The sequence below is a fragment of the Panulirus ornatus genome, chromosome 33 (assembly GCF_036320965.1).
Source record: "Panulirus ornatus isolate Po-2019 chromosome 33, ASM3632096v1, whole genome shotgun sequence".
In the NCBI taxonomy this organism is placed as follows: domain Eukaryota; kingdom Metazoa; phylum Arthropoda; class Malacostraca; order Decapoda; family Palinuridae; genus Panulirus; species Panulirus ornatus.
In genome coordinates this window covers 20,518,905-20,546,653 of record NC_092256.1, presented here as the reverse complement: position 1 = coordinate 20,546,653, position 27,749 = coordinate 20,518,905, and the positions used below count along the sequence as shown (strand labels likewise).

Below are 27,749 nucleotides of genomic sequence, written 5' to 3'. Positions count from 1 at the left end.
ACAGTAATGGAAATGGAGTATTCAGAAGAAGAGAAATGTTAATGCATGGAATCTGATGAGGCATCATAGATTCTAGGACAATAGTTTCTGATGATGTAGAAGTTCTACATTAATCTAGTCTTTCCCTATGAGGTATCCAGGCAGCCATGCAGAAATGAGTTTTCAATCTATGCCACAAACACCTGGAACAACATTAATGAATGATGTTTATAATAGACCTTTTTTATTTGTGAGTGTATGTCTTTATAAGGGACATCAAAACCAAAGATACATTCAGGTTTGTTTATTAATCCTATGGTTACAGCATGCAAACGCAACCAGCACTGTACACAATCCAATTATCCGATTAGAAACATGGAAAAACATTTCCGTATGTCTCTTGAGGTGATATTCGTATAATGCTCATCATGTAAATAGCATTATAGAAACGTCACCTTTGGCTAATTATCATATATTTTGTTGTGAAGTAGGTCTTGCATTTTTTCCAGTCGATGTGCTACTGATAAAATCGATTTGTGTAAAGGTACTTGTATCATTTATTATATTGTTACATTGAGTCAAACCAATTGTTGCCACCATTTTCCTCTGCAGTCTTATCATGGTATCTGAAAATGTATGCTGAACTTTCCAGCAACTTGTTTGCTGTTCAAATGTACAGACCTCTCATCCAGGGAAGACAATATGGGCAGTGGAAAACCACCAATACGACGAAAGTTGTAAATTTAAGTTTAAATGAGCCAGTATAAAGGATCAAATCACATAGATGATTTATGATATTTCTTTGCTTTTCAGAGTGTCTCAAATGAAAAAAGCCCAATTCTAAGGCCTTCAGCATTAGGCCAAGGATATGAGAATATATAAGGTTAATTTGTGAAGTACATAGACAGGTTGAATATAACTCATACAATTGTACCAGTAATTTACTTTTTCTTTCTTATTGTGATGGACAATAATTTATTCAGTTGCACTGCATGTGCATTGAATGTCTTTACTGTAAAATTATCCATGAAAGGATGTAATTGATAAGCAAAGTGCATGTCAAATGGTTTTGTTAATCCATAGTGGAGTACATACTTTTTGGCAAGAAATTTTAATCTTATACATGTCTTGGCATTTGACCCATATATTTACACGTTTGTGCGTATCATAAACCAATTTGATGTGTACATAAAGCTTTATACATGACAGTCCAATTTAGGTTAAACAGATCAGGCAATGCTCATGCAATATTCAAATAGAAAATATTGGGATTTGAAGATTCTTAATATGTGTTTATGTATATTTTTTACATATACTATAGTACATTATCTGTACAGTATTCGAGCGTAGCCTCCTCTACTCTTGCCACAAGCCAAGAAACAGCCAGGAGCAAGGAGACTTCCAACGGAGCACGAGACCTGCTTCAGTGCTCCGTTTCAGTGTCCATCTTCGTTGAAGTCGGTAGAGGATGATTCTGTGCTGACCTTCAGTGACCTTAGTTAAAGTCCATTTCAGAAATTAGGGGTGAGGTAAAGGCCAATAGGGGGTTCAGGTATAGTAGGGTATCCTGTTATGGGCTCCTGGATGATAGGGCGAGGGGTAGATGTGAAGTGTTGAGGACGGGGGCGAGTTGACACAGGCTGCTTGGGAGTTTGGGGTAGGGCTGGAATGGAAGGCTTGCCCGGTGTTGGCTTAGCTTGGAATGGAGGCCTGGTAGGCTGAGGTTGGATTGGTGGCCGGGTTGAAACCTTGGGAGGCTGAGGTTGGTATGATGGTGGAGCTGGAGTTGGGGAAGGCCGAGGTCGGAATGGTGGCCGGGTTGATGTCTTGGGAGGCTGAGGTTGGTATGATGGTGGAGTTGGAGGAGGCCGAGGTCGGAATGGTGGCCGGGTTGATGGCTTGGGAGGCTGAGGCTGGTATGATGGTGGAGATGGAGTCGGGGAAGGCCGAGGTCGGAATGGAGGCCGGGTTGATGGCTTAGGAGGCTGAGGTTGGTATGATGGTTGAGTTGGAGGAGGCCGAGGTCGGAATGGTGGCCGGGTTGATGGCTTGGGAGGCTGAGGTTGGTATGATGGTGGAGATGGAGTCGGGGAAGGCTGAGGTCGGAATGGTGGCCGGGTTGATGGCTTGGGAGGCTGAGGTTGGTATGATGGTGGAGATGGAGTCAAGGAAGGCTGAAATGGAGGGCGAGTCGCAGGTTGCTGAGATACTGGGATAAATGGCTCAACGACTGGAGTGGGTGGCTGAACGATGCTAGGTACTAGAAAAGAGTCGGTGCCTTGGGTGGGTTTTGGTTGGAAGGGACTTCCTTCAGGTACCACTCCAATTTCTGTGTTGAGTTCATAGAAGGATTCTGCATCCCCACAGTTAACCTGATTCCACCACAGGCAGGAGAAATGTTCCTGGCTAAAGATAGTGCCATTGGGGCATAGGAACTTGATGCCGACATTGTAGTTACAAACATGGAACACTTGGCAGCGAGTTTCTGGGTCTGCATAGTAACCTGTAGAAGGAGCAGAGGTGATTAGTAATTTATCCAAAATGTACTTGGAGGAAAATTATTCATGAACATTAGAAACTAATTGAATTAAGATATTTACAGAGGTGTGTTTGTTTATGCAAGATGAAATAGATACGTACGTTAATTCATATATGTATATATATATATATATATATATATATATATATATATATATATATATATATATATATATATATATATATATATATATATATATATATATATCGGTCTTTTCTGGATGAGAGGGCTTGGGAAGTGAGTCAGTTGTTTGCTGATGATACAGCGCTGGTGGCTGATTTGTGTGAGAAACTGCAGAAGGTGTTGACTGAGTTTGGTAAAGTGTGTGAAAGAAGAAAGTTGAGAGTAAACGTGAATAAGAGCAAGGTTATTAAATTTAGTAGAGTTGAGGGACAAGTTAATTGGGAGATAACTTTGAATGGGGAAAAACTGGAGGAAGCGAAGTGTTTTAGATATCTGCGAGTAGGCTTAACAGCGGATGGTACCATGGAAGTGGAAGTGAGTCACAGGGTGGGGGCGGGAGCGAAGGTTCTGGGAGCGTTGAAGAATGTGTGGAAGATTAGAGCGTTATCTCGGAGAGCGAAAATGGATATGTTTGAAGGAACAGTGTTTCCAACAATGTTATATGGTTGTGAGGCATAGGCTATAGATAGGGTTGTGCGGACGAGGGTGGATGTGCTGGAAATGAAATGTTTGAGGACAATATGTAGTATGAGGTGGTTTGATCGAGTAAGTAGTGAAAGGGTAAGAGAGATGTGTGGTAATAAAAAGATTGGTTGAAAGAGCAGAATAGGGTGTGTTGAAATGGTTTGGACACATGGAGAGAATGAGAGTGGAAAGATTGACATGGAGGATACATGTGTCCGAGGTGGAGGGAAGAAGTGGGAGACCAAACTGGAAGTGGAAGAATGGAGTGAAAAAGATTTTGAGCGATTGGGACCTGAACATACAGGAGGGTGAAAGGCGTGCAAGGAATAGAGTAAATTGGAACCATGCGGTATACCGGGGTCAACGTGCTGTCAATGGATTGAACAAGGACATGTAAAACGTCTGGGGTAAACCATGGAAAGGTCTGTGGGGTCTGGAAGTGGAAAAAGGGAGCTGTGGTTTCGGTGCATTACACATGACAGTTAGAGATTGAGTGTAAACGAATGTGGCCTTTTTGTCTGTTCCTGGCGCTGCCTCGCTGGAGGGGAGATGGGGGGGTTGGGTGGAATGCTATTACGTGTGTGCGGGGATGGCGACGGAATGGATGAAGGCAGCGAGTATGGATACATACATGTGCATATATGTATATGTCTGTGTATGTATATGCATATATACGTTGTAATGTATATGTATGTATATGTGGGTGTGTGGGCGTTTATGTATATACATGGATATGTCGGTGGGTTGGGCCCTTCCTCGCCTGTTTCCTTGCGCTACCTCGCTAAAGCAGGAGACCGCGGTTAAGTATAATAGATGAAATAAATATCAATATCAATATATATATATATATATATATATATATATATATATATATATATATATATATATATATATATATATATATATAGCTATTCCACAGTCTCATACTTACAGGGGTCGTGTGAACAGGAAAATAATCTCCAGTCACTTCACAGCGTCTCTGCCTCCTGTCTCCCACACCTTTGACCTCTGCTGGGTGGTTCAAGCTATTTCTTATGAGAAGCGAGTGTGTTAAAGTGGCAAATGTTCAAGTTCCCAAACGAGGAGGGGGGTAACACACACACACACACACACACACACACACACACACACACAACTCATCCCATCCACCGTTCCTGCTCACTTCTGTTGCTTCAAAGATGAGCCCAAAACCTTGTGGTAATTGCTTTCGTTTTTGTCTGGCCTTCCTCACGCTTGATCCTGGATCAGTTACTTCTGCACAGAAAAAGAGGGCGACCCTCACGCAGCCTGGCGTTTTGAAATCAACTCGTTCAGTCTTACACTTATCTGTACAGAAGAAAACGAGGTGAACGAGTTTCACTTGGCGGAGGGGGTCAGTTAGTGACATCTTCAATGAATACTCAGTGTTTTTGTGCGGTCTCTCCTCGTGCTGGGTGTTGGCATCAAATGTCCTTCTTGGTAACAGAGATGATGTTTGTGTTACTCATGTAACGGTGGAGGCGCGCGACAGCTGAACGGGCCTGATGTCTAGGCCGGTCCTGTGGGCTGTCAAGGTAATCAGCTGTCAGTTTCTCTTTCGGCTCCAACTAGTCCTCGAGCCATCAAGAGGTCTTCCTTTTTTTTTCTTTTGTATCCAGACACGTATCGACGGTAAACTCAACTTTGATACAAGGTATTGCACTATATTACGTCAATGTAAATTGGAAAAGTGGCACTGAAATTATATTTACAATTTGGTAGTGAAGGCTTCTTCAATTACCGTAAACAATTCCGCTTAAAACTGGTTCTATCATTATACTCCTTCTTGAGTAAACACACAGGTAAGCCATTAAATACAATTTGTTAAAACTTAAGATCATTCTGATGATGAATGTTGATCAGCATTGAATATGAGTCAAACAATGATAAGAATTACATGTATGCAACTCGCTACGTACACCGACATAGTAATAATGATTAAGACGGGCGACGCTGCGGGCCTCGTCGTACTGGGAGTCGAACTGAAACTGAATATTTATGATGCAACAGGATATCATGATGTATTCTAACGGTCTCTGATTTCATGAAAGATAAGATTATCATTTCTTTCGTGTGTGTATATATATATATATATATATATATATATATATATATATATATATATATATATATATATATATATATATATTGATTACTTCCTGGTTTTAGGAGTGGATTATTTGAAGTTTGAGGAGTCGCATATTGAAGATTAAGGGGAGGAGATGCCAGGATCGGAGACTGTTAAAATCAAATATACATATCAGTGAATCTGAAGGATAGACCATTCAGTGGTTAGATATAGACATTAGCTAAGGCAAGAAGAAAATTGATAGTAAAGTTGTAGATTCTATAAGTCTGAGGAAACATGTTGAAACTGAAGGAGCAGATTATTCAAGAGAAACAGATGACCTGAGTTGAAGGATAAGATCAATGAACCGCTTAAGTAAGGTGATGGAAAACGTCACCGAGATTGATCAAGGACGCACATAAGCTTCGGTAATGCAAGATGACACCTGCCTGACCCCGTCTGCCTTACCAGTCCCCAGGACGTGGGTTCCATCCAGAGAATGTTGAAGGACAGTGGTAATTCCCTAGAGTTCAGGATTCGTCAATGTCTATATCGCTGACACCATAGGAATGTGACATTTCCCAGGGATCTTAGGAAAGGTAGGTTACTGACATTTTTCCCCGCTTGGAGGAATGACAATGTGACTTTTACTCTGATGAGGACCAATTCTACTCCTCACGCGAGGTCAGGCACTATATTAAGGAAAAGATCGTTATCCAGCGATAAACTTCCAAATTCTACGTCACTTGTCAAGCGGCAGGTCGAGGTGATCTTGGTTACCTATCGGCCCCTCTCCTCCGTGTGTTAAATCATCCAAATCCAATGATCAAATATTTGGCTAACACGGCACAAGAGGCTGTATTCAGCGTACAACGACATGAACATTCCGTTTCTCGTTGACCATCGTGCCGCCGCATTTGAAATAGATATACATTTCAGACGTATTTCTTGAACATCTTCATTTTCTCGTATGTGACGCTTGCATACATCATTTTATTCACCATGGACATAGCACACAGACGAAGACTTGCCACTGGTACGGACGATGACTAGTCACTAGTGCGTATGATGACTAGCCACTGGACGGACGAAGACTTGCCACTAGTACGGACGACCGACACCCACTCCCCCTATGCCTCCTCCCAACGATCGGATGTGTGTGTGTGTGTGTGTGTGTGTGTGTGTGTGTGTGTGTGTGCTGCACTTCTCCCGCTATTTATTTTTTTCTACAGAAAACCTTGACAAGAAAGTGAATTTGTACGACGAGGTGCCCTGTTAGGAGGGAGGGTTCACGCGCTTCGTTTGTATGCGAAGCTCGTCAGGAGACCGGGGTAGCAAGGACACTCTCGCCTGCATCATCATGTGACTGTGGTGTACGGAGAGAGTTTACTCGTGTCTTTTTTATCTGTTTAACTCCTGCTCACTCCTACTGACGACTTACTTGTGTGCTTGCCTACTGCTCATCTCTGCTGATGCCTGCTTGTTTGCTTGCCTCCTTTCTCAATCGTACTTACGACATACTTGTTTGCTTCTCTCTTTGTCAGCCCCGCGACCCTCCGCTTGTCTTATTTCCTGCTACTCTACCCTGCTGATCCTCTGCTCACTCCCACTGAACGTCTCCTTGTATTTGACTCTCTGCTCTCTCGAGAGTAGCCATGACAATAGTTGCGGGAGGTGAACAAATTTGGATTTTCTTCTCGTGTGATGTATCAGTCGTCTTTTCTTTTGCTCAGGTGAACATGGACTAGCAAACAAAACCATGGCATGATGGTTCAGGTGAACATGGATGAGTAAACAGGACCATGGCATGACAGTTCTGATGAACATGGGCAAGCTATGAGAACCATGGCATGACGGTTCTGGTGAACATGAGTAATCCATCACAATTCGTGCCATGACAGTCAGTAACACGCATGTAAACACAAAAGCACATGAACCAGTATGACGACATCAACAGTGAACAGTTCTTTAAGAGAGGCACAGGCAGAATATACAAAGGCCATAACACACACAACTAAGATACTTGTTCAGAAATGTGTAAAAATGTGTATTTTCATAACACAAAAGAAGTGTATGAGTGGAATGAAGTGAATAATGAAACTGTGAATGAAGACAGCGTACAGAATTGAAAATGTTACGTAAAGGAAGAAAATGTTCAATAGCTGGGGGTCCACGAGTATGAAACTTCCTCCACGTACAGTACAAATAGGTAATCATAAGTAGGTACGTGTAATAACGTACACAAAGACACGCAGACGCACACACATCCGTACACACCCAGCAGCCGCAGTAGCCTTGACAAATGACGCAAACATATCTTTTAACCCTGGTGATTCCCTCTCTGGTTTCGTCTGTTAAGCAAAGTTTGTACACATACTGATTTCCTAAGCTTATATCTTATGTCAGACCCTAAGGATTGTCATTTTTCTTTCACTAGGAACCTACTTTGGTCAGTCACCTGATGGGTCAGGCAACTAGTTAAGTCAACCATCCACTTTAATTTACGGTTTCTACTGTGCAGCGCCTTTCTGTTCCCAGTAACACTTGCTTAACCAAATAAGGCAAATCTCCTTATTAAGGTAAGTTCCCCAAGCAAGGCAAGTCAACTCGTTATAGCAAATCTCTTCATTAAAGTAGATTCCCCAGATGAGGCAAGTTTGCACCTCAGTAAGGGTCAAATCCTTAAAGCTCTAACTTTTTTCAACTAAAATTCTCACTTACGTTTCACTTGTGATTCCAAGGTATATTTCCAGCAGAGGTAAAAACTTGCTCCTACATTCGACGGCTGAAATGCATCCTCTCAACACAAGTCTGACACTTCAGGTCTTCTAAGTCGAGTTCACCTCGGGCAGGACGAGTATACTAACTCAAACAAGTGCCTCTTGCCACACCAAGCTTTTCAGCCACCATGATAAGCCACACCATCGCAGTAAACAAAGGATCTTTGAAGCTAGAGAGTCTCGAGAATCAAGCTTGATAGGTCGACTCTACCTCACCACCAAGCTTCGGTTCCTTAGATTGGCTTTAAACCTTTTAAAACCCAATCTAAGGTAACGATGTTTGAAGGTGAGATAGACTCGAATCTAAGGAGCCGATGCTTGGCGGTGAGATAGATTCGACTCTAAGGAACCGAAGCTCGGTAGTGAGGTACATTCTAAACCAAGGAACCGAAGCCGGGTAGTGAGATAGATTCGTTTCACTGCCGGTAAGGGGTGGTTGTGTTGGTCTTGCATCCTGTTCCGCTATCCTTGAGACCTGAGAAGCCGACCCTGACCCTGCCCATCGGCCCTGAACCCTTTTCGTCTCTGGGGCCACACACACACACACACACACACACACACACACACACGCACGTATTTTGTAAGGTCGACGACAAGACGGCGAGTATCTTGTCACAAGCTCTAGCAAACAAACAAAAAATATCGTAAACAGAACTAATCAATCACCGTCATGAACCTGACACCCAATGATTTAAACTATTTTCGTTAAGTTGGGAAGCCATAATTTACTCGTCAAGTTACCAGTAAAATAAGCGGACGTTTCTTATAAGGGTAAGTTGAGGTATCACGTAGGTCGTGTCGATGATTATCGTACATCAGCCGCGAATACCGGGACTGACGTCATCTCGGGACTGGTTCGAACCGCCTGGGTGATCTTAGTTGTGCATATGTATACCCTTGGGCCTGTAGTGTGCTTATGCATACTTCCAATCCTGTGTACTGTACACATGGATTTAGGCCTTCTTTGGTTTGTATAGATTCAGTCCTGCAGGTACATTATTCTTCATAGTTTAAATGAAACGTACTTTTGCTAAAACTGCCATCAAATGTACCATTATGACCCAGTTATTTTCACGTATACCCCCATATATATATATATATATATATATATATATATATATATATATATATATATTTATGTGTGTGTGTGTGTGTGTGTGTGTGTCATGGCAAGCTCGGTGATGAGGTGGGTTCATGATGTAGGTGTACGTGCCGGGCCGCCCATCGGCGAGGAAGGCGTCACGCCAAGACAAGAACGGGTTAGCGACAGTGGCGTCTCTTGAGGTAAAGTTTATTTCTGGAATTCTATATCGTCACTGGATCCTGTTAGCCAGTGTTACTCATGTGAGTGAAATGTCTCTCATCGTGAGATGGTCTTAGCGACACCGGGAAGGATCCTAGTGATCATTATGTCTGAAGGATATAGTATATCACTCTCTTAGTTATCCTAATGTTCCCCTATCCTTCTGTGATCCTTCCTATGTTTTCTGTCCGCTCGTGCTGGCCATATGCAGATGTCCTGAGCATCCGGCAATGCGTTATGTTTCCTGATTACTAAACATGATTTCCTTTTTTTTTCCTCTCTCTCTCTCTTCTACCTTGACCCCAGGAGCACCCGACCACGGTGTTGTATCCAGGTGTCACTCAGAACGGCGCAAGAGGTCGTTGTTACGATTCGGGGTCGTTACCAGAGGTCAGATGTGTCACATTCTGTCACACCTTGTGTTGCGGACTATGTCTAGTCCCGCCGTCACGCCTCGGTAAGCTAATGTCTCTATCGTGTAGGCCGGAGGCATCGCTTGCTCTATACTTGAAATACTTGGAAATCATTTTCGTTTCTTTCCAATTTTTAAGAGCAAATCTCCTCACTGTATATGGGAATAGCGATTCCCTTTGATTTGCCAGAACAAACTGTCACACCTTGGGTTCCCAGGAGCAACAATGTTGACGATGAAATGAACGCTGATAGATCTTTATAGAGTCTGTGTTCAGTATAGACATTTTGATCTACCCAATGACATATTTTGGGAGAAAGACATACACAGACGATGTAACGGAAGACAGACAGACATAGACAAAGACGTACTACTGAGAAATTGACTAATACATCCAGAGAAAAACGAGAGCCAGCCACCCGAGCGTGGAAAAATAGCTTTTGCATTAGACCTCTACCAGGTGGATCAGCTGTGGCTCAGACATACACGAACGATGTAACGAGGAAGTGGAGGGAAGCCGCCGCCTCCACCTCTTCCTGTGTTGTATGGCGGCTGCGGAGGAGGGCGACCTTGGAAATCCTTCCAGGCCCATCATCCAGCTGGGTGGGGTGGCTTATCTTCAGTTGCCTATCTTTTTCTTTAATGTAATTGGCCACTTATACAGATACCCTGATATCAATAATCCAGAGAGATCTTGGATGACGTATTCATCACACATCTGATGCTCGCTTATGATCTAAGGTTGCAGGGAAGCCCTGAATCTCTGGATTCGCGATAAAAAAGATTCTTGATCACTCACCTGCAGGTCTGCCGGAGCAAGAGAAGGCGGTGTCAGGGATGGGCCAGCCGAAGATTGGGTAGTCATCTCCAGGTTCCCCAGGCACGGAATCTCGTAGCCACTGCAGGGGGTCGTCGCTGTGGTGGTGGTGGTGGTGATGGTCGTGGTGGTGGTCGTGGTCGTGATCATGGTCATCAGGAGTAGTAGGAGGACGGGGTGTGGGTCGAGTAGGGGGCTGGGTAGGCGGACGAGGTGTGGGTCGAGTAGGCCGAGTTGGAGGTCTAGTGGGGGTAGGAGGTCTTGTAGGGGGAGGAGTAGGTCTTACAGTTGGATACGTTGGAGGCTGAGTAGGGGGTCTTGTGGGAGGACGAGGTGGCCTTGTAATAGGACGGGTAGGTATGGTTGGTGGACGGGTAGGGGTTGTTGGTGGACGGGTAGGGTATGTTGGTGGACGGGTAGGGTATGTTGGCCTTGTAGGAGGAGGAGTTGGCCTTGTAATAGGACGGGTAGGTATGGTTGGTGGACGGGTAGGGATTGTTGGTGGACGGGTAGGGGTTGTTGGTGGACGGGTAGGGTATGTTGGCCTTGTAGGAGGACGAGTTGGTCTTGTTGGAGGTCTTGTAGGTGGTCTTGTAGGTGGTCTTGTGGGTGGTCTTGTGGGTGGTCTTGTAGGCGGTCTTGTAGGTGGTCTTGTGGGTGGTCTTGTAGGCGGTCTTGTAGGAGGTCTTGTGGGTGGTCTTGTAGGCGGTCTTGTAGGTGGTCTTGTAGGCGGTCTTGTAGGTGGCCTTGTAGGTGGCCTTGTGGGTGGTCGTGTAGGTGGTCTTGTAGGTGGTCTAGTGGGTGGTCTTGTAGGAGGACGAGGAGTAGGATAAGTAGAAGGTGGGTAAGTCTGAGGAGGCCGAGTGGGCGGCCTTGGCGGTACGGTAGGCTGTATGGGAAGAAGACAAATTTCAACTTTAGTCACAAGAACGAGGATCCCACAAATAGAAAATGGATAAGTTTCACCATGAATCGAAGGGGAGAAAGTTTCACCATGAATCAAAGGGAAGAACTTTCACCATGAATCGAAGGGGGGGAAGTTTTACCATGAAGCAAAGAGAAGAAATCTCACCATGAATCAAATGAGGAAAGGGAAGGCTTATCATGAATCAAAAGAGGGGAAAAATTGCGCCATGAATCAAAGTATCACACAAACATCACAGCTCTAGTGAGCCAATCTATATATATTTCACAACTCTACTTATCTACGGCGACGTCGTGGTAGTGATACTCACTTTGGTCTGGGGACGGGAAGTCTGAGGCCTTACTACATTACCTCCAGGTATAAGAGAATCAACCGGAGGAAGGTACGAATAGCCGACACTTTGGGCCCATGTTACACCAACACACCCTGTAAACCCAGGAAGAAAATAAAGTTAGAATATAAATATACGTAAGGGTGAGGTTCTTGTCTACACCACTCGGAAATGAAACTTAGTGTTCATGAAAAGAGACACAGCTCTTGTAATACTGGTGTTAGCATCAACTGTCACGTAGGGCTAAGTAACTTTATGTAAGACAAGTTATTATTGTAATGTTATCAAAATAGCGAAGGGAAATGATGGTTCTTATACAAGATGCAAGCATTTCTATTCCTTTGCTTGTTATGGCAGGAAATCTAGAGTATAGAGACTTCTATCATTTGCTCACTTCTTCATGCAAATCTATATCAAACTTTTAAGATAATTGCCATTTATCTTGTGTCTTATCTTATCTATTTTCTATCGAGCTTATCATCTAAGCTCTGTTAACACTTAGGAAATTAGCAACAAGACAAAAATGATTGATAATTCTATACAGTAATGATAGGTTGACAATCTTTGGACATTACTATGCCATTAAATCTTGTAATACTATTTGGAAATTTTTCTTGCCAATCTGAAGAGCATGGAAGGTAGGATACCGTTAATGAGAGTCAGTGTGTGTGTGTGTGTGTGTGTGTGTGTGTGTGTGTGTGTGTGTGTGTGTGTGTGTGTGTGTTTACCATTTGTGTGTTACGAGGAAAGAGTTTTACACTCGTTTTGTCCCTTCTCTTGACTTGGTCTACATGTACCAATTCCTCATTCATATACGCACATGTGTATACATTTGTATATCTGTCTACAAATATGTCCTCACATGCATCAGTGGTATATAGTTCTTGGCATATCAGCGTAGTGATGCATTATGAAATACAAAATTACGGTAATCCTACGCACCAGAGTTGCATAGACGGATGCCAAGAACAGCTAAAGACCTTTACATCATGGTCGACTCACTGCTCTAGCTCACAGCACATAGGAACTCGTGCATAACCCACAGGACAGGTGCCACCCTTACCCCTCTTCTTCAGATCCTGCATAGATATATCCTTCAAGTGCCTGGAGTTTGACCATAATGGTTGACACTAACAGTCGCGGATTATACCAACAGTCGTGGACGATACCAAAAGTCGTGGACGATACCAATAGTCGTGGACGATACCAACAGTCGTGGACGATACCAAAAGTCGTGGACGATACCAACGGTCATGGACGATACAGGGGACGCTTTCGATAGGTCTTTTACTCTAGTGTTCATGTAAAGTGCGCTAAATGAGATGAACTTGAGTATAAAGGTAGGATAAACTAAAGATAAAATAAGTGTATGCCTAAACTCTCTCGTGAGAGGTTATTAAATCTTATCCTTGTGTTATCATCTTTCGTGTAAATATGTAAAAGAAAAATATTAAACTTCTTTTCAAATCTTCTCCGAGCGTTTGGATGCCATGACCCTAAACTTCTCACTTAAGTCGTGAATATCTGCAAAATTAACTTTAACTTATGAACTAGATTATATATGTACTTTTCTATTTTCGAGTTCTTATTGTGTTCTGAATAACATTATCACATTTCATTGACGAGTCTTGATATGTTCAATCGTTCAGGCTATACAGACAGAGAACTTACGCTGATACCTAATCAGTGAAATATGTACAGGAGGTCCTTGGAACAAGGTACATGACATCAGCGGCCTATGCTGGCCCCTATGATCGCCTGATTAGAATCGGGGTTTTGTGGGCACCTGGTCAGAGACACGTGACTATATATATATATATATATATATATATATATATATATATATATATATATATATATATATATATATATATATATATATATATATATATATGTATTCAAACAGGAGTTTTATCGTTGGGTTGTCCTTCAGGATTACTATGAAAGTATCTTAAAAGGTGTGGAACCCGTTCCAGCCAGTTGCCTAAAGGAGTGCCAAGATGACTCTCACCTTCGTGAAGGAATGAAACTTTAGGTTGCACCACCTCTCTCTCTCTCTCTCTCTCTCTCTCTCTCTCTCTCTCTCTCTCTCTCTCTCTCTCTCTCTCTCTACACGAATCTTAAGATGTTCCGCGTTCATAAAATCTAATGTCTTTTCAATGAACAGTTATATCTTACGGTCGGCGAGAAGGTATGCATGATGGCAAAACAAAGAGACACAAGTCAAAAAAGACGAACGGTGTTTCGAATCCATTAAATGGCATAAAGGTCCTTTGTATGCAAATGACTGGGTTTGGCCAGAACCTTCTGGCACCCTACGGCTTCCGAGGAATTCGTGGTGTCTTGAAGATGGTAACCTTCGTCAACACTTATATGGAGTATGCAAGGGAGAGTTGGGCTCCCACAGGCTCGTTTGGACTTATGGCTGTCGACAGATAGAGACAGGTGAAGTGAAGAAACAAAACTGAATGATTCTAAAGAGATTAAGTCTTGTAGAGACAAGTTCGGCAGTAGAGGAATTAAACTCTGATATTTGCAGAGCTTGAGTGTTATAGAGAATAGCTTAAGGCTTATACATGAGAGCATAAATGAAATATCAGAGGGATCAGTTCTATACCAGGAGGTTAAGTCTTTTACCAGAAAAATTCAAGTATTGTACCGGGAGAGCTTGAGACTCATACCAAGAGAGCTTGAATCTTATGCCATATGAGGTTCAGTCTTATACCGGAGGAGCTCGAACCTTTGACCTTATTCGTTAACAATATCCCAGAGAAAAAGAAGAAAAGAGCACTTGCATTTACAACTTATGAATATATTGGTAATATCTTAATCAGAGCATAAGAGCATCAGATCTTTTTTCATCATTATATTAAAGAACTTACAAATCTTAATGCTCGGTATGCACCGTGCGTACGGAAGCCAAGATTGGTATCTGTTGCTGCGTTGAAATCTCTTTTTCCTCGGCTGCCAGGCAGCGAGTCTCTCTTGGACCTGATTCGATCCGCTCAGCTAGTGCACCATGGGACATTTAGTCTAAGGGCTTAACAATATCCCTTTACTTAAAAAGTCTGCGTTATTTTGAATTTGTTAATCCTAAACGTTCGTGAAAGGTACATCAAATTTAACAGACATGAGAGCAGATTTTGCGAAAAAAAGGTAGATGCATTTGTAAAATGACAGGCGTACTTATTCTTTACATTATGTATCCTATGTTTCTTTTCTAATATTATTAGATATATAAGAATCGTAGATAAGAAGAAAAATCACCGTTAATCATAAATTTCATGAAGGGAGGGTGTTATTTTCACATCTTGCCTTGCAACTTTCACAACACTTTGTATGCACGAACAAAACAATGTCAGAGGGACCACTGCATTAACTTGTTGATCCCCAAAATCACCATCGCATCATAAAGGAGAAAATGGATGTCAGTGTTGCGAAATCCCTAAATTGTTTGATTCGGCTGAATGTCATTTATAACGGTAATCTACTTTAACTCCGTGGGCGAGATTCATGACTTGTAGTAGTAGGAAACTAGACACGCATGTCATGAACTGAGGCAGCGCATTAAGCTACTGAGTATATTAGTTTCTCAAGAGACGATGGCTTGGGTCACTCAAGCCCAAAGTGGAAGATGGTGATGGAGAAAATACCGGGAGCTGATCAATCACTAGTGCCATTATGCCATGGTAGGTCAGCAGGATATGTGGCGCCACAGGATTGCATCACCGTTTGAACATCAATGAAGATACAACATCTATGGACAGAATCTTTTTTTTGCTTTCTGCAAAATAAACTTAGAATTTAATCTTGTGAATTAATTCGTCGACAGTCCCTCAAAAAATGTAGAGATTTTGAAAAAAGATACATTGTTAATATCTTTCAGAAGGCGAGAGAACACTACGATTTTCTTGAAGTTTCTGATAGGTCGAGAGATTCATCTTCGTGATGTCATCTCATATAAGAACAGCCTGCTTGTTCACTTGACTCGAGGCTCTAAGGTCAAGGAATCTAACCTCATTAAAATCTCTTGTTTGCCTTCGGATACTAATCGAATAAAGGATTTACGTTAGACCTGTAACTCATATAATAAGTCCATTTTTCGAAGCTGCTTTTTCATAACCTGGAAATCCTTGACCATATCTGAATGAAGCGAAGCGGATGTTATACTGAGACATGTAACAGAAGCTCTATTGGACTGTTACGATGTTACCGAAGGAGGAATGTAACAACTAAAGTCACAGATTCATGAAATAAGATACTTCACAACCATACGGGAACGGCTGACCTTTAAACCAAGTTTAACGTTCTGCAGCTGAAGGGAGGGAAAGTAACGTTACTAAGCCGTATAAGGCCGGAACTCAGCTCACTCCCTCGCCAGACAGGATTCAATTTTGTAAACATGGATGTTTATTCTCCCACCGCTGTCTGACTTAACTTTGTGGATACCGTCACTATTGAATAGTAAATGGAAAGTTCTCGAAGGCATTTTTTTCAATTTTCACGCCATCCTCTCCCGTGAAAAGGGAGACGAGCAAAACGGATAAAGAACCTCGAAAGTAAGACAGAATTAAGGTAACATATGTACATGAAGTATTAAGAGAGGAGATGAAGTTTGGAGGAGATGAAGATTGGAAAGTTGTTTTCAGAGTCGTGTTCTGGATATGGACAAGATGTTAGAAGGCAACAGTATCTTATATGTCTTTGCGATGTATACAAAACTTTGAAATCTTACCAAATGAAATGAATCTAGTATCTTCAGGTTTAATCCTTGTGTTAAATTTGAGGAACAGAAGTATCAGTATATCTTGAATGGTGGCCCGATAGAGTATGGGTCAACAGAACAACACACGGGCAAGAATTGACGGTTAACAAGCAACACTGAACAGCGGATGACATCAGGTGAACGGTAATAGATGTAACGATTAATCTGACGCTGGGGAAGACGCCATGGGAGCTGGTGAGGCAGAGAAGCAGGTCAGAGGGTTGGTGGTAGCCTTGGCTCCAGACTTGCTTGTCATACTCCCGTCCGCTGATAGCTGATAACACAGGGAGAAGAAAGTATGACAAAGGAGCATCAAGAGAAAGAATGAAAGCAGGATACAGAAGGAAGAAGGGAACAGAAGGTGAGAATGTGTTTGAAAATTATAGAGATACGGAGAAATGATAAGACAAGAAGCTAAAGAAAAGAGGGGATATTGAGTATTAGGAAAGGCTAAAAAGAAAAGGGGAGTGGTAAGACTAGAGGAGGAAGCAAAGGAAGAAAATAAACTGTGGGAGGACCATGCAAGAACCTAACCTAAACAGGAAACGTCTAGGGAAGTATATCTAACTGGACACTGAAGAGATGTGATCTAGTGTCTTCCTTGACCCAGATTCTTTCAAGACCTGACCTGAACAGCCAACCTCCATCAGTTGAGCTTCCCCACCGGAAGGGCGAAGCCACACTTTACTTCATATGAATCACACACACACACACACACACACACACACCAAAGTGAAAAGGAGACAAAGCATTATGAGTGTGAAATAGCACCTTGTGCAATATATATATATATATATATATATATATATATATATATATATATATATATATATATTATATATATATATATATATATATATATATATATCGGATAAACAATGAATCTTCAGCCCCATCGTCGCTCGGGCAATGAGGAAGCGGTCACGGGAGACGATATACACGGGCGCCAAGGACAAAGACACGGTTTAATCGGAGAGCGCTTCACCCGCTTCCATGCCAGGCACAGAGGGGCGCAACTGCTTCATGCTCCTCGTACCCGATGTTCGTTTGACCCGCTTTACTGCCAGGGTTATGCAGGTGGTGAGAGAGCAGGGTAATGCAGCCTGGAGCCCGCGGCACGATTTAGGTAACTGGAAGGACGACAGCTACTTGTGGGAGAGGCTCTGAGGGAAGAGATAGGAGGACGAGCAGCGGCAAGGCGGCGTTGTATACTGCCGTGCTGCTGCTGCTGCCGCTCCTGTTGATGGGTACGGATGATGAGTCCATGGCTGGCTCTCTCTCCCTCTCTCTCTGTCTCTCTCTCTCTCTCTCTCTCTCTCTCTCTCTCTCTCTCTCTCTCTCTCTCTCTCTCTCAGGTCATCCAGCTACACCACCGTAGCTCAGAGAGACCAAGGGGCATCACTGTATTGAAAAGATCCCCTAATGGATCAGATTAGCGAAGAAAAAATTCCCTGCGACACCAAACATGACAATCAGCTCCCTCCCTCAGTCAACACCCACTCCAGTGAGACTGACTCTCACTGGATTCATAAACCGCCCTCAACACTCAAGTCTGAAGGTCACGCAAGCTAGCTGGTAGGGGGAGGACTACGTTTGACGTCATTGAGGGGGTATTTTCTTTTACTGTCACTAATTGATTATTTTCTTCTTACGAGAGTAGAGTTTGGGGGAAGGGGGTGAGGGAGGGTCTGTTTAATTGGACATCCTCGCCCAGATTCATTACGTGTGTGAGATATTGGCTTTCTCTGCTGTGTGGGTGTGTTGAAACAACTTATCATGGCTGTTTGTACAGGAGCCTTTCCTCCCCTCCCCCTCCTCCTCTTGCCTCTTATGGTGGCGTGATGCGTCAGTCTTGTCTCGTTTTCTTGACGATCCTTTCGAAGCGAAAATTGTTCCTGCTGAGTAGGTCTAAATACTATTCCCTTACGACGTAATGTGTAGTGATGAAAACACTTAATGAGAAATGGGGGTATTCTAGCTTGGCTCTACTTAATTTGAGGTACTTGGGTTTGAGGCAACCAGGCGGATGTGTGTCGCTCATCTGTAAATATGCCTCACACAGTGGAGGCTTCTCGGATTCCCTGCTGTGGCTCAGGGTCGCTACTATCCAAAAAAAAAAAAAGAATATATATATGAATATTTCTCTCTCTCTCTCTCTCTCTCTCTCTCTCTCTCTCTCTCTCTCTCTCTCTCTCTCTCTCTCTCTCTCTCTCTCTCTCTCTTCCATCAAGCAACCTAAGTCGTCAACAACACACATACTCCGCCTCTCGGACCGACTATGAAATCCCTGCCTCACCAAGATGATGGACTAAACCAGACGCAGACCACCATCTTGGCTCACTTGCCGTGGGAGGAGAGGGGGTGGATCTGGGAGGGTAGCGGGAGGAAGATGGGTGGAGGTAGATGGCGCACCTCTACCCCCTCACCTGGGCGTTACATCACCGCCATGTTTGTTTACATTATTGGTAGACGACCCTCTTGACGGTATAGAGGTGAAGGACATTCGCTTTGCTCTATGGAAAGAGGCTGACGACGGGTAAATAATCGAGTAATTCGAAAGTTTAAGAGAAGGAAAGAAGGACAAATAGAAGGCGAAGAGAGATTGAATAAGAGAAGGACGACTCCTAAGTTTGCCCTCTTATCACTCAACAGCCAAAGCGAGATATTCGGTGACCGCTCGACATGACCTCCTTTTCCACGAGAGTCTTAAGATTAAACTGATTCCTTATCAAACATAAGGAGAAAGTCTGATATCACCATTATCACAATAATCTTTATCGAAATCATCATTAGTGACCCTTATATCATCCCTCTTTTCGCTGTTTACAAAAAATCCCTTTATTATTCTCATTACGGCATGCAAATTTCTGGAATAGCCTGGCATAAGTATACAAAGTGGCCATTAAAACAATATAATGATGTATCACATGACCCTAAGCTTGAGAAGAAGCCCTGGAGTTTGTGGTATAGTGTGTCCTTTGATTAGAAGTGTCAGATGGAATGAATGAGGCCTAAGACAAGTATCTAAATAGTGACAACAGCTAACGGTGGCAGGCGACCCACTCTCACTTTCTCACAAGACTGGCACTACACACACGGGCTGACTCTCTCACTCTCACTTTCTCACAAGACTGTCACTACACACACGGGCTGACTCTCTCTCTCTCTCTCTCTCTCTCTCTCCCTCTGATTCACTTCCATTATCTCTACGTCACAAGTGAGGTTCAGGGAGAGAGCAGCGCGAAACACAGAGAAGAAATAGGAGATTAGTCTCCGCAACAATTACCTAAAATTTCCCCAGTAATCGTTGGTCCTCAGAAAATCACTACGACTCCTGGGCGAAAGTTTTACCTGGTTACCCCGGGACACAAGATGACTTGTCTCATACATCGCTGGGTAACCACAACACAACAGCCCAGCACCCCCGGGCTGAAAACTTTCTTCGGTGAGATTTGAGGCCACAAGGGAACTGACTGACAGGAGGAAATGTCTCGTAACCACATGGAAAAGAAGGAAGTATTGGAGGCATCTAAGTTCTTATAATACGTTCGGGGAAATTTCAGTGAAGTCAATGACTTCTTTTCCTGCACCCGAGACAAAATCAAAGTATGAATCAGCAAATTAATAACCTTCATAATCCTCAAGGATCCAAGATGCACTGATGCACTGATCTTCATGCGAGGGGCGACAGCTCGATCCACGTAGAATGAGATTACATGTAAAACCTTGAATCCTGTAGTAACTGATACACTGAAGGCCGTAATCTACCCTCCTTTAAGGGTAAAAATGATGGACTCCAGTAACAACATCATTCTATGAAGGTCATGCAGATGGTGATGTAGACCTTAGATGTAGACCAAGACAAGCTTCCAGGTATGTGACACTTCAGGGCCAGGGATGACACAAGCAGGAGGTCGCTCGCCATTGTTGCTTTAGCGGGTCAAGTGAAAGTTCAAGGCTGCATCTTGGGCTTTAGGTTTACTGATGTTGTAAACTCCCACTTTAATGCAGTCACCCGTAAGAAAAGTTGTCAAAGTGGCTTGACGATTTACTTCCTCGCTGTGTGTCTGTGCCGGGTCTTGACCACCAGCTGCTGCAGGGTCGAGTAACAACATTTAATTCAATTTCTATCATTATAAATTGCAGGTATTATTTCGATGATGATTTTCTGTCTGATGATTTATTGTCGACGGATACGTCTTGCCTGACTGTTCCCCTGGCCTCCCTATCCTCTCTCTCACTCCTCTCCCAAGCACACTCGCAAACGAAGGTTAACGCCAGTGGAGGACTCAAAGCACAACATGCGTGATAATACAGATGAAGAGAAAAAGTTATTCATATCTGGTGCTTTCCGTCACCAAGCAGCCAACTGAAGGGTTGGATAGGGTTAAATACGTCTCTCATCGTAACTACCCTTCATCTTCGTCACACGTCCAGCTTGGACTCATCAGAGACGATCCTGCTGGCCACAACATAGATATAGACGAACTACAGCCGTAAGCCATAAATTAGTTGCTTGTCAAGTCTGGTCGAGGGAATCCATATTCTATCACCAACTTAGATGGCCGGATGAAGGGGAAGGCAGAGAAAGTTGTGGAAGGGGATGAAAATGACTGCATTTCTTCATGGAACATCGTAGAGAAGACAGATCACACACCCCTTACGTTACGACCATTTCTTCTGCAATATTCAGGGGGACAGAGCAAAACTTGGATCATCACACTACTGCCAAGAAAAACAAAAATCACTTTGAAGACTTTTGAGCCTCGAGGCCATCCAGTCTCTGGCGCTCGGCACGTCAGGGTGGTGTCGCGCGGTCCGCTGATGCTCCAAATTTTCCTTCTCCCTCCGTCATTCACAGCATCCGACCGTCACCCTCGTGGCCTTCTTCAGCGTCGTCGGAAATCAGAGGAGTGGGCGGGTGGCCCACTCTGGCAGCGGCTGGATGCAGATCCCCACGTCATGGAAGGACAGTGATGCACGTTTACCTCCATCCCCTCCTCCTCCCGCCCCCGTCGTCCAGGCTCTTCTTCTCAGTATCTTTCCCCTTGTAGCACCCCCTTCCCCATCCTCTGCCACCCCAGGCAGCCTCTCCAGTTAACCTTGAGTGTTATCCTTGCATCCAACTCAACCACGCACTGCCGACCCAACTGGTTTATCCTAACGGTAAAGCCTCAAATTATACAACTGGAGGACTTGAGGTCCGCAGGAACATCGGCTGGAATAAGGGGTAAGGATATTTGACCCGGATGAGAACAAGAAGCGGTGAGAGAGATGAGTGAAATTGCTGAGTGGGAATGAGAAAGGAGGAGAAGGAGGAGGAGTAGGAGGATATTCTTCACTCCAAGGCCGCGAGAGAGGGAGGCCTTGCCGAAGCATTATGCATCACTTATTGCCATACTAGACGAGCCGTCTGCCTCCCGGCGGACGCCGACTCACTACTTGGCTGCTGCTCTCTCTCCTTCCTCTCTGTACACTCACTCTTCCTATCTTTACCCTTTATCGTGTGTGCCTCTTATATTTCTGTGAGGCTCTCTAATAGTCTGAATGGATTCTTTTAACGTCATCTTATGGAAACAAGTTGGTATATCTCATCTCTATAGACAGTATACTCACGAAATACCAGTATCTTATGTCGAAGATTTTAAAAGCATAAGAATAGATGTTAAATGCAAAAGAAGTACTCTTGGGTTAGGCCTCACACCAGAGAACAAACAAGGGAAGCGATATATCATCAGTGTGCAGCAAACCTTAAATGGCAGTGTTTCAACCAATACAAAGGGTTTCTCTTCACGCTGAGTTTACATAACCCTGTTATGGACCTGTACGGCAAATCCGTCGTTAAAGTCAACAAAACAAACGTGTGCAAATACTCCAAGACTCCTTTTCTCTTAGCTCACTTATCGCTCTTAGGTTCATCCCTTCCATTGAAATTAAGTCCTGAAGCAACAAATTCATGTCGGGAAAGAAATGGATCAAACACTACAATTAAGCAGCGTTCCAAGGGGAATTCTGTACTCGGGGTCAAACATTGTCACAAATTTAATCGACCATCCCTCATCTTCCTTCAACTGCAGTCAGTGGGTTAGTGCGCTAACTTGGTCGATTTCCCTTAGTGATAGTACTAAGATTTACGTAGTAATGTCCCCTGGTTTCTTAAAGGAGTTTGTAGGAGGAGACGCTGGAGTTAGGTTATGGAGGGGCAAGAACCGTAGTCGTATAAGTGTCAGATGTTAAGTGAGGGAGGAGGGAGAGGAGCAGTAAAGGCTCTAAGGTTAGTCAGCAGCGACAGGATCGGTGGTGTTCAGGAGAGAATTCTGTACGTGATGGGATAGCATGCAAGAATTGCCTAAAGGAAGGACATTACCGGCAACAGAAGTTCAAATAGAAGACAACCGATAATTCTGTTCATTAGTTTTTCAGAGGGAGGATCAGCAACAGTTTTAGTGATATCTACCTATCGAAATCTATATGCACACACACACACACACACACACACACACACACACACACACACACACACACAGCATCAAATTGAGGTGCTTACCCAGCCAGACGTACCCACCAGCTCGCACAGCCCACATACCTCACTCAATAAAATCCCCATTTCACTCCCGCAGCGAGGTGCTTATACCTTATAAATGATCCTGCACTGCACGTTAGATCTGATGCTTCCAGAAGCAACAACAGCTGGACGAGAGTCGAGGTAGACGGGTTCTGAGGTCGGACCGTTGCCTCTCGATCACTGCTTTGCCCCACGGGGTTGCATCTCAGTCAGATATTCCGAATTTTGACTTCAGTTTTGTTTTGCAGTTATCACTCTGACTTCCTTTTATTGTTTCATTGGTATCATATAATCTAATGTTTCTCGAAACAGAATCTCAGGCTTTAAAGATAAAAATCTCTCTTATTTCCTAGGTTCTTCTTATCTCTTATGAATGGACCTGATGTTAAGCTAGTATACCTTCCTACAATGAACCATTTCTTTTAAATTCGATTTAGAGCATTTTTCAAACTAACTGGGTCAAAGGATAATAATTATGATACCAAAAAGTGTGTGTGTGTGTATGTGTGTGTGTGTGTGTGTGTGTGTGTGTGTGTGTGTGTGTGTGTGTGTGCATGTGAGGGTATACGTGACCGTAACACCAAAGCTTGGGTCATGGGGCGACTGTTGGTCATGGACAATGTAGGTCATGAGGTTATAAGTCGTGAGGTTATGGGTTCTTATATAAGTGGTTATGAGTCATAGAGGTTGTAGTTCACGGCGGTTATAGGTTATGTTGGGTTGTAAGTTATGGGGTTATAGGTCATGAGGGTTATGAGTCATTGGGGTTATGAGTCATGCGGTTTATGGGCTCATAGGGTCGTGAGTCATAGGTCATAAGGGTCGTGGGTCATGGGTCATGGGTTATGGGTCATGTCGTTCATACGGGTTCTCTGACATGGGGCGCTACAGGTCAAAGAGGGGCACCGTGGGTTTCGAGGAGATCGTGGGTCATGGGGAGACCATGGGTCATAGGGGTAAAACCGTGTGTCATGGAGGAGACAACAAGAGGGAGAGATGGACGTGGGGTGCAAGTCATGGGGGTGGGGGTTGTTGAGGGGGGGGGGTTTCCCTCGCTCCCGGAGTTATCTGGCTGGCTCCTGCCACTGAGGCCTTCACCGCCTCTGATGTAAGGTGTTGACCTAACAGCCCTCCCTGCGTTCTGGCGGGTTTGCGAGGCTTTATATCTGTCATCATCGTCATCATCATCTCTGGAGAGAGATTGAGTTCGGGCACCTCTAGTGCCGGTATGTGAGACGACAGGAATAGCGCTGTTTTCTATAATCTCTTAACGATCTATCCGTTCCATATAGCAAAACAGATATATGTATTTCCTGTTCAATCTTTCCCTTAACATTACAAGTAAAGATACCGTCACCTTTCGCCATCGAAACTCACCAGAACCTGACAGCATTCACCATAAACCACCCTCCACCACAACATCGCCCTCTCTTCCTCCTGCCATGCTAATGGCTCACATCTGTTCCCATCATTAACATGGGGTTGGCGGTCGAGGACTCAACACAGCCAGAGCCACAAAAGACCTTCTCACACAATCCCTTCACTTCGCTCTTCAGGTTCTCACGGTGCGATCTTGCTTGACAGATAAAATGGCCTTTTACGAGCTCGTAAGGGTAAGGGAATATCATCAATAACTGATTCGAACGGTCTATCAATCTATTACGATCAATAATGGCTGATCCTCCTGGTCGGAGATCACTCGGAGGCGCTCATCAGAGATTTAATGGTTTTACTGATCGTGCGGTGATGAGGAGTGAAGCTCTTGGGTGTAAGAAGAAAGAACCGAAAATGTTCTCTGAAAATGATCGAGGATGCAAGCCTGATCTCTCGTTGGGAACCAAATGGAACTCATCTTCTATAAGTACTCACCGTTGAAGAGGATGTGCGACGGGAATATAGAATGTATTCAATGCACAGTGAAACAGATACAGAAAGTGATTAATTGATAAAGTTTGTCTTTGTGTCTTGCCATACGTGTTGGTGAATCGTTTCAGACTAAAGATAACAATATCATTTGCTATGAAAGGGCGAAAACATAATCTGTATATTATTAATGATGACCCTCGCTAGCTCTGTATAACGTCACAGTACCTTCAAATATCTAGATGTTCCTAACATCTGTGCCATTTCTCATTCCTCCCACGTGAAACTTTTTGATATTGATGGATGTAATGATGGAAATTTGGTAAAGAGATCATGTACAAAGGATTGCATGTCTAGCGAAAGTTTTAGTAAGTAAATGAGAATAAAGACAGGATAATATGAGAGCGTTTTCACCCATGAACTGACACAGGAAGGTACAGGTGGATCCCTAGTTAATCTGAGGCATTAGGAGAAAACTATAAATTTGACAAAGCAGACTAGATCGATTCTAAATGAATAAGTAGGGAGACATGACACTTAAAACGCAACCTGTCATAAGACGTAAAGATAGTCTGGTGTGAGTCGACTGCACAAAATTCACTTGTCTCGGAAGTTTCCTAAACTCGTTAGTAACAAAGTATTCAAATGACTACCAGTCCTGCTCACCCTAGGTCGATGAAATCGAGTTTTGCAACGAGGACACACCGTCGGGGGTCCTCTGTCATCTGCCCCTGACGCAGGATGCACTACTCTACCCAAGTGTTGGCGAGAATTTCTGGTTACATCTTTTGTTTCTTTAACCTCCCAACTTACAAGTTTTTTTTTTTTTTCTCAGGACCAACCAAACTACAATCACTTTTCCCCCAACACAACTAATGTAACAGTGTAACTAACACGGTCTAACCCACCACTATGTCAGGAATAGTTCCTAGGCAACGGCTGGTGTTACCAACAACAAGAAACCTTAGCTGGTCCTAATAAAGCTATTCGTTATACATAGTTCTCGTATGCAGCTAAAAAGACGATGAATTTGGCAGCAAGCAAAATACCCTTAGATACATATTACATGCGTGAGTACCTCTACAAACCATCAGGAAACTTGCGCGTTTTTGTGTTTCGATAATTCATCATTTAGGATATAACGACATTCAGAAGTAAGGAAGAGCTTTAGCAATGCAGCTCACACGACTGAGAACGCAGCAACAATGGTTTAGAGCAAGTCAGACGACATGGCAATCCTCTAAGTAAAATTTGAGTCTGCATATTAATCATGTCTGGAACCCAGACGTGAGAGGGTGTGGGGCGCTGGAACCCTTCAGTCGCGAGCGTCAGGATGATGTACAACCAGTTACATCATCCCTGTGACTCCTCAGCTGGAAGGGTGAGCATCACTGCTGGAACACGCATGTCCGGGTGTTGGGATTAGCTTTAGGCTACACCCCCCGGCAGCCCCTCCCCCCCAACACACACACACACACACACACACACACACACACACACACACACACACACACACCTCTTTATCAGATGCGAAGGTTATCCATTCCGTATGTCTATTGTTTCGTTGCTATTTTCTGTTATTGCTACATTTGTTATTCATGTCTTTTTTTTTTTACATTAAACCTTTTATTGTTTGACGTTAGCATCATTCTAAGATGAGATTACTCAATACGATGGAGAAGGTATGATTCTGAAATGTAATTTTGATTTTTCTCTTGAATTACTAATCACTTTTTTCATTTCGCTCTTCAGTGCTATGAACTGCAGGGTAGCGATAAGCTTTTAATGCTAAGATCCAAAGATAGTATCATCATGAACTAGCATGTGGTGCCGGGGAATAAAGTGAACAAAGATAACACAGCTCATTGTAATCAAACTTCAGATATTCTCAAAATACCGAAAAGAATTTATATAACTTGGAAGAAGGCGGATGAGTTCTCGAGAAGAGCGATACGGATGTTAAGTATTGAGGTTGACAATTCACAACCTGTTTTTACGGATTCTTAACGGGTCGTCATGAATGGATTGGCCTCAATATGGCCTTTGCGTCCACAGTGTTGCTCGGGTGTGGCATGTGTTCACTGGTCACATCATTCTTCCGTGAATTGTTGTCTTATATTTGCTGAGAACTTCCCAATGGGAGCATCACCGATCTCCAGAAAGCGATGAATATGTAAGTTATTATTATTATTATTATTATTCATTTTTAACTATCTTATATTTTCTGTTTCTTGCTAAACACTTGCGACAACGTTGAAAATCTTTTGCATTTTAAGTCTAGCGTCAAATTCACTGAATCCAGTATTCATGTATTGACCGAAACAATTGAATCCATTAGCATTCGGTGTGCAAGAAGAAATGTGCGTATGTCACAGTCCAAGGCTTGCTAAAGCCAACACCTAGGGAACCAGCGGGCGGCACACTGACCAAGATTCACTCTCGCTTTCGAAGCAGTTTTCTCCGCTGACTAACTGTTTCGGAACACAGTTGCACTACTTGCTGATTCCCGTTAGCTTTCGTCCTTTGGAACTGGTCTCTTGTCCGTGTTTTTGACAGTTGCTGAAGACAGGCACTCAAGTAATCCACGAGTTGTTCACTTACCAATCACCAACACCAGCTTCGCTAACGGCAGCCGCATCCCCAGTTGTCTCTAGAGAGGCTCACAATCGACAACTCGACTCGGAAAAGACACCGCCATTCTTAAACTTTTATACTCATCCCACTCGAAGCATCCCG

At 43.5% G+C, this 27,749-nt stretch overlaps 1 protein-coding gene across 1 annotated transcript; it reads right to left on the bottom strand.

Annotated features, from left to right (window-relative positions):
• Positions 1 to 268: 268 nt before the first annotated feature.
• Positions 269 to 27,749, bottom strand: LOC139759558 (uncharacterized). Its single transcript, XM_071681825.1, has 4 exons — positions 27,615 to 27,749; positions 11,800 to 11,915; positions 10,547 to 11,453; positions 269 to 2,482 (listed from the first exon to the last, which is right to left on the bottom strand). Exons 1-4 carry the CDS (start codon positions 27,649 to 27,651, stop codon positions 1,491 to 1,493), a joined length of 2,052 nt encoding a protein of 683 aa, XP_071537926.1. The 5' UTR covers positions 27,652 to 27,749; the 3' UTR covers positions 269 to 1,490.